The sequence below is a fragment of the Prenolepis imparis genome, unplaced genomic scaffold (genome assembly GCF_030444845.1).
Source record: "Prenolepis imparis isolate NDT839.2.m4 unplaced genomic scaffold, iyPreImpa1.0 SCAF_7, whole genome shotgun sequence".
NCBI classification, from domain to species: Eukaryota; Metazoa; Arthropoda; class Insecta; order Hymenoptera; family Formicidae; genus Prenolepis; species Prenolepis imparis.
In genome coordinates, this window is record NW_028141165.1 from 9,018,774 (window position 1) to 9,034,348 (window position 15,575).

At 34.7% G+C, this 15,575-nt stretch overlaps 3 protein-coding genes across 10 annotated transcripts in view; 1 reads left to right on the forward strand and 2 right to left on the reverse strand.

The window, feature by feature from the left end:
• The window catches only part of Med27 (mediator complex subunit 27), a 146,301-nt gene that overhangs the window by 127,931 nt on the left and 2,795 nt on the right, over positions 1–15,575 (reverse strand). The gene's annotated exons all lie outside the window — the stretch shown is intronic.
• LOC145939130 (uncharacterized) lies at positions 716–10,313 on the forward strand. 8 transcript variants are annotated; one of them, XM_083043305.1, is made up of 4 exons: positions 6,739–7,095; positions 7,173–7,329; positions 9,220–9,510; positions 9,849–10,309. In XM_083043305.1, exons 3-4 carry the CDS (start codon positions 9,431–9,433, stop codon positions 10,174–10,176), a joined length of 408 nt encoding a protein of 135 aa, XP_082899431.1. In that variant the 5' UTR covers positions 6,739–7,095; positions 7,173–7,329; positions 9,220–9,430; the 3' UTR covers positions 10,177–10,309. The 8 variants fall into 8 exon arrangements, with proteins under 8 accessions (XP_082899427.1, XP_082899426.1, XP_082899434.1 ...); XM_083043303.1 differs by having other exon boundaries at positions 9,243–9,510; XM_083043304.1 differs by having other exon boundaries at positions 6,739–7,017; positions 9,243–9,510.
• Alpha-man-ib (alpha-Mannosidase class I b) lies at positions 11,888–15,564 on the reverse strand. The gene is made up of 11 exons (XM_083043297.1): positions 15,271–15,564; positions 15,013–15,180; positions 14,764–14,932; positions 14,334–14,519; positions 14,102–14,250; positions 13,820–14,008; positions 13,551–13,738; positions 13,345–13,471; positions 13,104–13,268; positions 12,815–12,964; positions 11,888–12,743 (listed from the first exon to the last, which is right to left on the reverse strand). Exons 1-11 carry the CDS (start codon positions 15,367–15,369, stop codon positions 12,525–12,527), a joined length of 1,809 nt encoding a protein of 602 aa, XP_082899423.1. The 5' UTR covers positions 15,370–15,564; the 3' UTR covers positions 11,888–12,524.

Consider the following 15,575-nt stretch of genomic DNA (forward strand, 5'->3'; position numbering starts at 1 on the left):
AAATAAAAAGCATATTTTAATATATAGATAAATCTCGAAATCGATATTATAATGTAACACAATTATGTTGTATTGATGTATTATGTTTTTCCGTTTACTTAACAAACAATTACGTTAACGAACTCGATGAATTATATTGATAATATAAAGACAACATATCTGATAGAGGTTCTCTAAATATTCACATTTCTTACAATAATGCTCTTCCCTGCATAAAATAACGATAATAGAATAATCGTATATAAGATATATATGATTCTCTTATTTTGGATATAATTATAAAAATTGTAAAAAAAAAAAAAATTTTTTTTAGTCACTTCTTGTGAGGGGGATGAGTCTTTTATATAAATACGCATTTTTTCTTTTTACCGTGACTCTTGGAAATTGAGGCTTTCCGATCCATTCACAGGATGCGGCCAACTCTCGCCAGGCGGCAAGTAACAAAGGACCCTAAGAACGTAGAAGGGATAGACCCTACCGAGCCCCAAACGTGACGCTTGATTCGTGCAAGTGCGACGAAAACGAGCCGTATGCGTTAAATAGTTGTGCGGCATTAACAGATATTCAAATCGCTCGATCTCAGTTTAATTCTCGATATCACAGATAAATATATCCTTTACATAAGAATTAAAAAATATTTCAGAATCGTAAATTTTATGTTGAATTGCGAGAAAATTGTCATAAATAAACGTGGAAAATATTTTCGTGTAATATTTAAGTGAAAGTTTGACTACGGTTTTTAATTTTTTTTTTTTAGAAATGTCTAGAAAAGGACAATTAACTCATGTAGAAACGATTCTTCGGCCGAGATTTCAACGAAATTCCGACCCTAAAATCCGTCCTTAAAATATTTCACATTTTTTGTTGATGACATTGAGGAAAGCGTCCATTGTCAATTGGTTAAAAGAGACTAAACGCATAGAAGAAAGAGAGAGGGATGAAAGGAGGGGATGTTATTTGTAGAAAATTTTAGGAGGGTTCTCGGACGGTCAGGCACACACGGACCTGACACAACAGAGGCCGAAAGTCGTCAGTTGTTCACGGATTGTCGATGTGTAGACTGTAGCGAGAATTCGTCGCGTGTATTATATTATAAAGCTCATTTTTCTGATCGTGTTGTGCGACCGCCGCTGATATTATTACGCAACGCATCGTATTTGAAGTATATAACGCAGCAAGAAACCTAAAGACATCGATATTACCGACATTATACGAGGTAAATAGAGATGTTCAATCAGAATCATACTCGCCATAATTAATGCATAATGCAGTGAGATAAAGCATCACTGCTATTGCGTGAAAGATAAACAAAAATTTTGTTTTTTCCAGAAAAACATTCTCGCAGCAGTTGCATTAATAACATATATAACATTGTGCGTGCGTATTATTATTATACATGTATATTATGTGTTTCTTTCTTTATTTAGGGAAAAGAATACCTAGTCATCTCGCGTGTGGCCTGCGAAAAATTCCAGTCGGCGCGAAGACGTACGACTAGAAACAAGAGTGAAAATTGCATCAACCACGTGACGAGACTAAAGTTCAAGACGCCGTCGCGCTCTAATCATTTTGTTCCGGCGATATGACAGGCGAGAGGATGCGAACAGAAGGGGAGCCGACGACGATAACTGTCCACGCGGATGTTTACACGCAAGAAGTTGCGAGCACGTCCAAGCACGAGTTCAGGTGAGTACATGTGTAGCGTCTACGGATGAGTAGATGTACGTATGCATGTATACAGGACGGGTATATATGTAAGCGTGCGCGATGTTACATGTTACGTTACGTCGAGATTACGAAGCTCCCCGAGAACGCACACATACATAATAGTCGAATCATCATTACACCCACGTTGTCGTTTGTCAAGGAAAAGGGGTAAATGAACTGTTCGGCCTGACAAGACTGCCAATAATAATATATGTAATCGCGTCGAATAAAAAAGGATCTTTAATATTTCTTTTTTTCATTCACGACACAATCTCGTTTTGAAGCGGTCGCAAAATAAGAGATAATAATTTCAAATGTAAAGATAATTCGCGTCAAAATATAATCTTTCGTCGACCAAGCTGTTGTATAGATACGGAGTCTTGTAGTTTTTTTAGCGAGCGTCTGCGAAACATTACGTTATTATAGTTCTAACAATATAAGGTTTGCTCTGGCAAACGCGGAGACAATGCACGTTGCAAAAGTTTTCTGTCACGGTCTGTTTGACGTTTGTGGTCGACGATTCGAGCCATGATGCGACACGCTGCATAATATATAGATATTACACACATTTTAACATTGTATATATATATTATATATGTATATATTCCGTTCCTTTTCTCTCGAGAGAACGCGATATCTCGTCCTCGGTGGTCAGCTTCAAATGCCCAGGTATGGTGTTATGTGTTTTCGAGACGAGCGCTTTGCGTAATACGACACGTGCTAACTCGACAGCGCGACGTGCGCGAATTTCCCAAGAAACTAATGCTTACGCGGCGCGAACGAATCTCACGTATTAAAATGAGATGCGCGAAAGGTTGATTTGGTACGCGATTTATTAAGAATGAATTAACGAACGAACGATGAATTAACCAACACCGTTTTTCTCTCATACGCATCTCCGATCTGATTGTGAATCCAGCGGTGAATAAGTGACGAATTCCGCGCGGAAAGCGCGGGAATTTCTGCACGCGCGAGTACGAGCGCGTCTAACAAATAGCTATTATAATTTGTATGGAATATACTCTCGTCGGGAGACGCGTTGGCATAGAAGTTCCAATTTTTTTATCCTCGCACGCTTCTCTCGCTTGCTTGAGAACCGGTTTCATATCGACCACGTTTACATGCGCGTCTCAAAAAGAAGGCGCGACGTGAACCGAGAAAGGAGCGCGTAAGGTAAGGTACGTTTCGGCGAAGCACAAATATACTTTATTTGATATTCGAAGAATATCCCAGAAACGAGAGAAGAAAGAAAGGAAGAGAGAGGTAGAGAGAGAGAGAGAGATTTCGGTGTAAAAATGTAATTGCAAAATCAAAGGAATGGATCGAAATTCTGATTTCTATATCGTAAAATTGCAACAATGTCGTTAAATTATAAATCAAATAAAAGGCTCTCAAAATAAAAATTAAATAAATTAAATATCGTATCATATACGTTCATTATATATTTAATCTTCGTCATTCATCTTCGGTTTTGTCATTTGCTTAATTTCCAAACGATTTTCTAATACGATTCAATTAATAATCGTATAAGATTAAAATTGCGAAATAATAACATTATCACGAAATTAAATGTTCGGCGAGATAAAAATGTTCTTTAAATGTTAATAAAGTAAGAATTTGAGGAAACAAATCTTTGTTGTAATGCTATGTACAAATAGTTGTGTGTGCTTTAACCATTAAACAAGTTTGTATATTCTTGGACTAATATAGCGGGTCGTGCGATTATCTTAAGGAAAAGAGATACCGAAATAGGAAACGAGAAACATCACATTTAGAGAGAAAGTCGAGGAAAAAGAAAAGAATTTTAAGTAAGTTTATCTGCTCTTAGCTCTTAGCATGTATTATATTTTACTCTCAAGATACGATTTCCTAGGCTTTTATCTTTAGTTTAACACAATGAATGCCGAATGTGATATTATAGTGACCCATGTATATCAAGGGAGATATTTACGCGAAGAAAAGAAACTAATTCTAGCGAGAACAAAGTATTGCAAAATCAATTTTATCCAACTGTCTTAGACTCTGGCAAGAATTGTGTTAAAATATAATTTTGCTAAACTATGAAAGCGTGAATGTATAGAAAAGCTACGATTAATACGTACATATTTTTATAGATATAATTCTCGTTTGAAAAGGCATTAATTCCGAATAATGAAGCTTGTGGCGAGATTTATTCGACACTCAATAATATATATATGTATATATCAGAGTGTTGTATTATTGAGTGACAGAAATTCTCATTGGTTAATGAAAGTGTGTTTGCTTAATTTATATGTTAAAATATGCTCTGTCGAAACCGCTAATCTACATCGGCATGTTGTATCGGAAAATATTACATCGCTCTCAATGTTCCTTCGTTCGCGTTTCACAGAGTATCACTCGCGATCCACGTTCAGAGACATCGATAGAATTCCTTCGATCTCGAAACGATCGGTTTTTCTCGACCCGAGCGAAACCGTAACGAGACTAGAGAAAATCTTTGTTCACACAATTAAGATCAAGGATGTCTCTCGATTGGTAAGTGTAAACGCGAATAATTAAGTGTGTACGCTACTCATCATGATTTAAATGCTATCATCGTACCATCATGATATTATGTTATGTAATAATTACGTATAATATAATTGTACTTTCCGAAGCCGCATGCATTGTTATAATAAACAACGAATCGAGAAAAGAAACGCGCGTATATGACTACATTTTTATTCAAAAATTTCATTTATTTACCATAGCGGACTCTAGAATTTAAACACAATTGTTCTCGCTAGATTTTTATAGAGTGAAATGCGTGTAATAAATATAATCGGCCCTCAATTCTCTCGCTCGTATCCTTCACCGTCCACGTCATACGGCGTTACAATATGTACATTCACATACACATTGCACGCGTGTACAGTTATACTCGATCGCGACTGGATCTTTGTCTGTATTCAGTCAGTGACGCGGTTGCTCGTTGTCGATATCGCGTGCAATTTGCACGTAATTTTCAAGCTCACCGTGATAAAATCGCGGAGGATTATACATCATCGCGCGATGACGGAATTAAATACTCGACGTGTATTAATAAAGCGTGAAGAGACGAATGTTCGTTAGGTACGTTAATATTAACACAGTGCGCGTATGACGCATCTTTGATATAAAAAAAAGAAAGAGACATGTTTTCGAAGAAGCACGGTAAATCGCACGGCCATGGCAGATCGAAAAAAGAGTCCAACAGCAAGAAACATCACATTCGCAATTGGATTCATACGACGAAAAAGAAAAAGAACGAAGCTAACCTCTTTACGTGAGTCTTCCGATATATACTCTCGATCTGTCTAATACCATTCATTAAAATGATACACCCCCCTCTTCTCGCGGCTCTCGCGCTTTTCATTCGCAATTTCATCGAATTCGAGAGATCGAACCCTCCGCTAATTTAAAGTCCTCCGCACGACGCGAAAGAAATTAATTAATCTGACGTCATTCGTCGCGCATTTCCATTGTCGTGAATCACAGCAACGCGATGAAGATTGTCATTATACGTTTTCTGTGCGGAAAAAAAAATATCGCGCTCGGTTTCCACGTGAAGTTTCAATTCACGCGGCAGTTTCTCTCGAGTCCCTTGTCCTACAGTCCTACGTCTTTCTCGCATGCGTGCTATGCGTGCTATGCGTGCGCGTATCACGCACTACGTATTCATCGTCGCGTGAGCATCGTTCGAGATGCCTCGACATCCTACTACGTCGTCGTACAGTTTTGATCGTATCCGTCATCGATCGCGTTGATCGCGACCGTACCAACGGCAACCGGCTCTCTGGTGCAGCAGCGCTCGCGTTGACAGTGTCATCGGGCGCAACGATGCGCTTTAAAAATCCGTTGCCGCAGCACGGGAGTTATGAGTAAGTCCAGAAGGAAAGGAGAAAAAAACGAACGACCGGTGCGAAGAACGCGTTGTAGGTTAAGTCCCTTCGCCCATCCTGTAATCCTATCACGTGTCCGCTTGGTCGAGCACGGTTGCTTCGAGGAATTTTTCTTTTCGGTTCGGATTCGCCGAGGTTCACGAGTTTCGCGCCGGCGAAAAAAAAAAGACCCGGTGTAACCCGTATATTTTTTATCACTTATTCGATATCGCTTATTCCATTTGTTCCGCGTTTATTACTCGTTTTAGTACGTTGGTAAAAAAAAAGGCTTTTGCCTTTCAGTTGCGAATGTCCTTGATGGCGAGAGGAGACCCGCTCTTAAAAGTTTTTTTTAATTTATGCTAATCTAAGAGTTTATATATGCGTTTCGTGCTTTTTATTCTACTGATTAATGCGAATATTGAATGAATTGTTGCAAGAGTGTAGAGATTAAAAGTATTATTTATATTGTATGTAAAAACATTAATATAACTTTGCAAATGGATATACAAAAGTTAAATGGCTTTCAGCGAGGATCAAATAGACTGATAGAATATTATAACAATCTTCTTTGAATTCTATGCTTCGATCAATACAATACACAGGTTAGTATTTATAAATACTTCGCGAGAGAAGAATCGTAAATACGATCTGGATTTCAAGACTATGTTTGTGGGAACCGGTCGCCTACTTTCTCTCGAACGACAGTTTTTTCACCGAATATCTACTTCACAAAATAAAATTTAATCATCTATAAAACTAAATGAAAAGATAAATTGAAATATATATTTTATAAAATTATTAATTAAAATTGTAACAATTTCTGCAAATTTAGTAATTAGAATAACAGGATTTTCTAATCCTCGAACTTTGTAATTAATTTAAAAATTCGTATTTTTTACTATTTAAAAAAAATATATATATTTTAATTCTGTTTTTCTATTTAATCGTCTAATTATTGCCTTTTCTACGAGAAAAAAAATTTTTTTTAATTGTCCGATATAAGTTTGCACAAAAAATACAAAATAAAATTGAATCGAGAAATATTCTTATATCGTTGATTTCGAAAATTAATAATTCAATTATATAGAACGGAATTTCTGTTAATTTTTTCTCTTTCACGCATATATCCAATGTATGAATCGTATATTATATCGTATCGTATCGAGTCCTTATGCCTTAGTTAGTATACGGCACTGTCGTATAACACGTGTAAAGCTCATCCAGGGTGGGATAGCGTTCTTGGAGTTCAGATCAGACAGTTTCACGGCGACCGTTGACGGCGCGCGATTATAATACCGGTATACCTTTTCGCAAAGTCAGCGTTTTTGATTCAAATTCGTAGTTATACGTGGTCTCGGTCTCGGTCATTTTGATATAAATAGAATGGCACACGTGGGTGCATAATAATTATTAAAAAACATTTTATGTACGTAAATAAATGGCAATGATAATGACTTGTGACATCATACACATTCATTTGGAACTGTATGAAATCGTGTCATTAGTAATTATTTTTCATTCACTAATTTAATTATCTTACAAGCTAATTAATTTTGTTTTATTGAGCATTGATATTTTTAGTTGATAGATGATAATCTAATCGAGGTAGAAAAAAAGTACAAGTCTCTCCGGTGCAGACATATGTATAAGCGAAACTAATCTTATCCTGGCAAAACTTGGAGTTACTATAAAAAATAATAGAATATTACTGTCTTGCATAACATTGTGTTGCGGAAGTGTGAGTACCGTGACAGCTATTTACATTTGTCGTCTGTGAGCTGCACGCATAGTTTAATGTATCGATTCGGTGCACATAATGCGTGATACTAGGAAAGCCTTCTAGTTATTTCACGAAATTTGTTTATAAGAAATTCGAATTTTATTGATTAGAAATTCTAATAATTTTTATGTCGTCACTTAATCACCAGCTTCTTAATTTAATTTACATCTTTTATGTCAGCGAAGCTATAATTGTACGCACGTTGCACATTACTGATTATCACCGTTGAATTTTGTCCGCAGGTTTCTCTCCAAAGAGCACATTTATTAACAATTTATATATTAACAAAAGAATATAAATTTGTATATTAATATTCCTTGTAAAAAAAAAACAGTAAAACCGCATCAGAAGTTTATTATAAAATCACGTTATCATATTCAATGTTATCACGTTTGCTTGATTATCGTACAAGATTGCTAACTCAAATGGTTAATGAAAAATAATGAGATAATTGAAACACTACTTTATCATTCCATAAGCGTTTTATAAGTTTTATTAGATTTTTAATATATTTTTCAAAATATATTGAAGTATTAAAAACAATCGCGGTTTTTTATTTAAATATTAAAAAAAAATATTGTGGCAATATATCACAAATATCAAAAAATCATTAATAACTTCACAAACTTGTTATGTAATTTAATTGTTTTAGATAAATAATATAATCTAAGTATATATATATTTTAATTTTCTGATGCAATCACAGCGCAGAAAATAATCTTACAAAAAAAACGCGTTTTTATTGTTCTGATAATCGCAATTCAAATAACCGCATTAAAAAATCAACGCGTAATCGTAATTTTATCATCGTTTCTGTACGCGTAGAAAAACGAACGTTACGCATTGACCTTGCAAAATAGCTTTTGTACGGAATGAAATATTTCTCAGCTGCTTTGTAGAACACAGCTGCAGTTTTCACTCCCGATTTGACCTGGAGCGAATACAATTGACACGAAGGGACCCTAATATTCTAGTCTAGCTAAAGTTTGTAGTTTTACGATGTCACATGGTTTTCCTCATATATATCTCTTTTCTCCTCTTTTCTAAAATTTTAGAAAAATCAAATAGCGATTGTGTGTGTATGAAAGATATCCCTCGTTTGAATTTTTTGATAATGATAATCAGAACTCTTTTAATTAACTTCTAAATTATGCCAATCGAGTTTATCATTTATTTTTCATCATAATATATTTTTTCAGTAAATTCATAAATTTTTTCGTTAAATTTATTTTTAGAAATGACTAATAATTATATTTTACCATTTATTTTATTAGAAATTTTAATTTGAACGAGTTGAAAACATGCGTATCTTACATCTTTTAAATAAAATCAACGACAAAAAAAATCACAATTGCATATTATCTGCATGTATTATTTTTAACAAAATTGTTAGTATTCATTATATAAGAATCAAATATTCTTAAAGTGACTCTAACAATAAGATATTCTAATAATACTCTATTTTTAACGAAGAAAGAGGAGAAAGGATGGACGGAGAAATGCTCTTCCTCGAAAGAAATCAATTGCGCGTCGTTATTAATCAAATTTCAATGGAGAATACGATATGCAATGTAGGTCCAGTTAACGTTCGTTAGTCTCTATTAGTCGACAAAATGACAGTGGTATTCCACTAATGTTCTCCACATGCTCGAGACTCGATCAATTGAGATGTAATCGGTGCGAGTGATGCACCAGATGCGACGCAAGTTACGTATGCGATCGTAAACGTAATAAGCCTTTTATCATGGAAGGTTTTCCGAAGGATGTTTACACAAACGCGTGCATATCAAACCGTATTTTTAGCTTACAATTTAGAATCGTAAGCACACATTTGATAATTTCTTACAGAGTGAAATGAATTATTTTCACAGTTGCTCTACATATTTAAAAGATGAAAGGAATGCAAAAGGTGATTAGATTAGATGGACTAGATGAAAATTATATGACACGAGACGTGTAGGAGTGTGATAGGAGTATAGTGTTTCGTGAGACGAGAATATAAGTGCAAACGATAAAATTACAAACATTTCTCACGCGACGAAGGTTGGACTTACGAAACATGTTGCAACAAGTGTCATTTTATTCTACCCTAACCGCGGAGGAGAGGGCTCGAACACACCCTTTCAAGAAGACTAGATGGTAGGTTCGCGAAGGATTTCGCGAAAGACGTATACCTCGAGATATTCATTTTCTCATCGTCTAATTTTATTCCGTCCAGCGATTCTACATATTCAAATTGCGACAGAAATGTATTTTGTAAAAATCTAACATCCCTATATTAAATGTTCCTAATAATCCGTCTAATCGGAAAGCTTCCGCTGATTTAACTCGCTTTTCTCAAGAACTTCAGGAAAAATGAATTATATTAATCTGAATTTAATTTTTTTCTCCCCACTCCCAATTATAAGATTATTACCCATATTTTCTTGCAGTTCTTAGTCAAAGTGAACTAAATCGTAATGTTTCGCTTGTTTCAGCGTGATAATGTCCTCCGGAGAACCATCACCTCCGGCGCAGGCATCGATATCCACGACGAGTTTCGATGTGCTGGACGATGCGAGATTGATTAATACCGCTCCTATAACGTCGCAACCAGCGAAACCCAGCGGGGACATCACCGACACCGAGGCGATAGAGGAAGCCGTGCCGATCGTACAAACTTTACCCGTGCCGCAATCGAAACCAGAGATCGAGAGGAACGGTTTCGACGTCGACACGAAGAAGAGCCCCGACGAGCCGGACGTTTCCTGCATGATCAATTGCCTTTACTACACACAACAGTGCTGCGACTGCACGATAGTCTGAGACCGTTCGAGGTCCTTTAGTTAAATAATGGAGTTAAGGCTCCTGGGTGCTCACCGCGGCCATATTGGAATCGTGACGTCAGAGGCGAGAAAACACACGCTATTTTTTTTAGATGCCATTTCTAAATAAAAACATATTTGCATAAAATAACACTTAAGATCTCTTTAATACACTTCTAAAAAACGCCGAAAACTATTCTTTTCCCTTGACAGTCAATCAACAACCCTAAAATGATCGAGATATCAGACTTTGACATGCGGAATGACTGCGCATGTGCAAAGACCAAAAGGACTGGGCCTCATAATATTACATTTTACAGCTGTTGATTGATTATAAAGGGAAAAGGATAGTTTTCGGCGTTTTTTAGAAGTGTATTAAAGAGATCTTAAGTGTTATTTTATGCAAATATGTTTTTATTTAGAAATGGCATCTAAAAAAAAATAGCGTGTATTTTCTCGCCTCTGACGTCACGATTCCGACATTGTCGGCAAGGTACCAGGAGCCTTAAATAATGGAGCCAAGAAAGGTGCGTCTCTCGATTCTGCTCGATTTGACTTTTCGAGATCTCGAGGCGCTCCTCTCTCTGGCGAAAGAAATTTAAAATCTGATTATGCAATAAGTATCGCGCGCTGTGAGGATACAATTTTGTGATAGACGAGAGAAGTGGGAGGAAATCCTCGCGGTGTGTGACATGTAGAGAATTTTATAAATAAATATATGAAATATATTGCGCGTAACGCTCGCAGTTGCAACCCAAGTTTTGGATGCTATCGTATAATATTTCGAGCACCCATAATTTTCGATTAAAAGCGATCTAAGAAACGCGCGTGAATAATTAACTTATATTTTTTGAGCGCTCAATGTGAGGTGTTTATCATAGAGTACATTTACACGGCACCCTTAATCGGGTTTGATAACATCCGTAGTTGTAAGACTGGCCAATCACAGCCGTTCCATTCTTCAGGGAAATGGCTGTGATTGGCCAGCTTTACAACTACAGATGTTATTAAATTCGATTAAGAGTGCCGTGTAAATGTACTCATAGTTGCAAATATGCACTGCTATAATTGATCTGAACTGTTTCAGATTTATCTCAGTCATTAAAATAATATCAAACAGCTATCCATTATATTGATATATAAAGATGCATTTATTATAAACAAAGAATAATTCGAGATTTTTTTCTTTAATGCGCCAGTAATTAGAAGTAGTAGTATCTCTATAGCGCAGTTGATGATTAAATCGAATTTTATTTTATACAATTTTAGTACATTCATTTAATTTATTTGCTTCTACCACTCGACAGTGTCCTAGCATTTCACGATTTTAATGTTGCTATTTGTAGATAATATTAAAAATATAGATACAATGATTTAAATATTTGCTTTCTATATTTTCTAACAACATAAATTTCTATCAAGATTGTAATTTAATCATCGCCGCGCTATATTAATGACTCAGTAGTTGCAAACAGATATATTTCCTAATATTTTATATAAATATTTATATAAATATAATTATATAAATATTTATAATCGGAGATTGCAAGTATACAATGTAATTTATTCATAGATGAGGACTAGATTATTTTTGTAATATTATAACATACGAATTTAATGTGAAGACTGCACTAAATAATATTTTTTTATATCGCGAGTACATTTAAAAAAATGATGTGCACAACTAAAGTTAGAAGTTTTGTGAAAAGAATATATGGGTAAGTACAATATATGTGCTAAAAAAAGTTTTGTCTACTTTTATTATCCACACAATAAGTAGAAATCAATAATCTATATATTTTCGAAACTTGCAATTGAAATCTAAAACACTAATAGTATCTATTATTAATTTGCCATATTTAGATGTAGTATAGACGTAATTAAAAATGTGCAATTAATGGTGCATATTCATTTGAAATCATATTTTAATGATAATGAATCAAGAAGATATTCATAGTATCTTATATCTTCAATTTTTTATATAATTGAAAAAAACTTTGCAATTCAATCTCTGTTTGTTTGTTCATAATTAATTAATTATTGAAGAAATTGCTCTAAAAAATAATCATTTACTGCATGACTTCAAATCATCTGTAATTTGTTTGCCATAATACTTAAGTAAATCTGTAGTTATTTATATATAATCTTGTGTTTTCTCTCTAACAATAAGAGAGAATTATTACGTCGCGAGAGCTCGAGAAGTTTAAGGGACTTTGATTGCAGAAATAATGATTAATGTGTTAGCACACAGAAACAATCGATAATTGGCCATTTAAAAAATTATTAAACTAATATTAGGAATTAAGGGATTTTAGGATAAAAAATTCAAATCTCACACTATTATGCGCATTACGATTCGTATATAGGTAATGGATGACCCTCTGAATTGAATACCCACCTATCCAAATCAATCAATTGTCTAGTGTCATCGAATAACAAGTACAAGTATTTTAAAGTTTCGGCGTACCAAAAACTTTCCGTCATATCTTGTTGACGGGTTTGTTGAACATTTCGGACGTTACCAATACTTGTATAGCCATTTTCGACTTTGGTATAATTCTCGAAAGCCTATGGAGATGCGTTTCATGTCAGAGATGTGTAAAATGTAAAAGTATTCCGAGGAGAGTTATGTAACTCACCTGAAATATCTGCCAACCCCAATCTTGATAAGTTTTATTTCCCGTGAAATACCACATATAAAATAGACTCTCAATGAATTCGGGCCTCAGTAAATTATGAGCATCATTCGTTTTTACGTACATATCCATTTGATTATCACCCTCCACTTTCTACAGAAACAAGTGTTGCTTATGAATATTTTTTTTTATAGCACGTGATAAAAATGATCGATTCCATTCTATATTTTTTTATATCGGTTCTATTCTATGTTTTTTATCCGAGTTGATACGAATTTTTTTTTAAACTTACTTGTATATTAAAATAAGTGATCTCGGGCGCGAGGAAGGTTGGTTGGATTGCGTATGTTTGATAACAAGTCTTAACTATTTCTTCCGCAAGAGTATTATGTGCTGGCAACAGTCCGTGATGCGCGCCTAACGCTAAAGTACCTCCCAAGTAGCATGTAAGATGATCCTACAATACAAATTTGCGCGATATAACGTTATGAACGCGATATAAATTTTTTTGACTATTCATCCAAGTTATATACCATTTTTGGTCTTATTTCTTTGTTTACGCCAACCAATTCAGCGATGAATAAATATTTATTGACTGCTGTATGTTTAACGAGATGTTTTTGCGTTCCAGCAATGCCTAATAAGTAATCGTCCCGTAAACTAAAAAAAATATCAATTGAGAAATAGTCGATAGATTATTCCGGATGATAATAATTTCTTACGTGAGAAATATACTAACTAGTCTATAGTTTTTCCAGTTTGTAACCATTGTTTTAATAAGTATTCGTAATAGCTATCGCCGCGAGCTCCTAATGTAATTGTTGCGTATTCTCGAAACTGGCCGGTATTAGCATTAATAAAGATTGGAACTAAGCCATCGTGCTTTTCTAATTTATGTACATGTTCGGAAACTTTTGTGGCTGCAGCCTGAAAAGATAATAAATTAGATATGCTGTGTATTCTAATGTATAAACTGCTTAAAAGGTCACTGCAATCCTAAAATATTACCTCAAACTTAGGTTGCCCTGTACTACGACTAAGATCACGAAATTCTAATTGAATCGAAGTAACTTCGCTCGTGCTACTATCAGGCCCCCATTTGGGACTATGCGCGCTTCTAGTGCCGAGATTGACATCGGAATATGGAACACCTGATCTAGTAGAAAATGCTGGCATCATGCGATCACCTAAATCCATCTTGAAAACCGCCAATTAAATTGAGAGATTAATAGTTAAATGTTAGGAGATTCTAACAGAATTAATTAAAATTATCTTAGATCCATTACTTACAGCCTTATTTAAAAAGAGTATATCACCAGAAAGATGATACGCCGCTAATAAACCGCCTAATACTCTAATTGTAACTTCAAATAAATTAACATCCCTATTTAACGTAAATACTAAACTATTTTCCACCCATTTCCTTGCCCTGGAAAATTCTGAAACACGATGCAAGAAAATTGTTTCTTTTTTCACTATAAAGAGATATTTTAAAATTTAATTCATCACTACTCATACGCACCATCATTCAATCCCATTATATATATAGTATCCAACGAATCTACTATAGTAAGACCTAAACCAAACCACTCATGATATCTCCTTGATATTGGCTTGATATTATCATGACCCCAAGCATATTTCTTATACCCCTCCCAGGAGTGCTTAAAAGCAGCTACAACAGCTTCTTGTCTGCTATTTTGTGGACCTAAAAACCCCAAGTTTTTAACTTATACCTAAATTATTCTAATCTAATCTAATTTTATATATATATATAATTATTCTTCATGAATTATAATCATATATATGATATATATATGATTATAATTCATGAAGAATAATTTTATATATATATATATATATATATATATATATATATAAAATTAGATTAGATTAGAATAATTAGGTATAAGTTTCTTGTACACAATTATTCTTCATGAATTATAATCTACCATTAAATTTGAGTGCGTTTGGCTTTGGCTGTGGTGGCTCGCCAATTTGATCATCATCGACTTGATTAATTTCTGGTTGAAACTCAGGCTCCTCAATCACTTCACCTTCAATCAATTCACCAGGTCTAGCACCCTGTTCATCATTATCTACAACAACTTCATCAACTGCCTGCAGAATAAAAAGGGATTCGATATTCCTTTTCGACATCTAAACCTTTTCTCATAACTATGAATCTCTTAACTATATACCTTTTCATATTTGGCAGTTTCTTGTACAACTTCTACATTATTATAATCTACCTCGTCAGAGGTACCAGCTTTGGTTTCGCTAGGTAAGAGATAAAATATTACAAGTAAAACTGTGATAACTGCAAAGTATAGAATATTTCTCTGAAACCTGGATAATTGGTTCCATTGCTAAAAAAGAAACGAGCAGTCAAGCGAGGAATAATTATATAGAGATAATATCTCATGATATACCTATATTTTTCGTTCAGATATACGTACCCTCCATAAACTACGCGAAGTGCCGCGTGCAAAGGACGAGCTATCGTGAATATTTAAACTAACATACTCCGATTTACCCGAATCTCTCGGCGAGAACATATTCTCATGCAGGTTAACTTGTTCCGGCACGTGCGGAAACTCGTCGTGTTGCCAGAATATTCGATGTACAACACTGCGACGAATCAGTCCAACATGCGTAGTTCCTCATTTATACGAATTTTTTACGAGTATAACATATAACTCCGTTTTTACATTTTCATTAGATTTATTTTATTATTGCTTTGTAACGTATACCCTGCTTACAT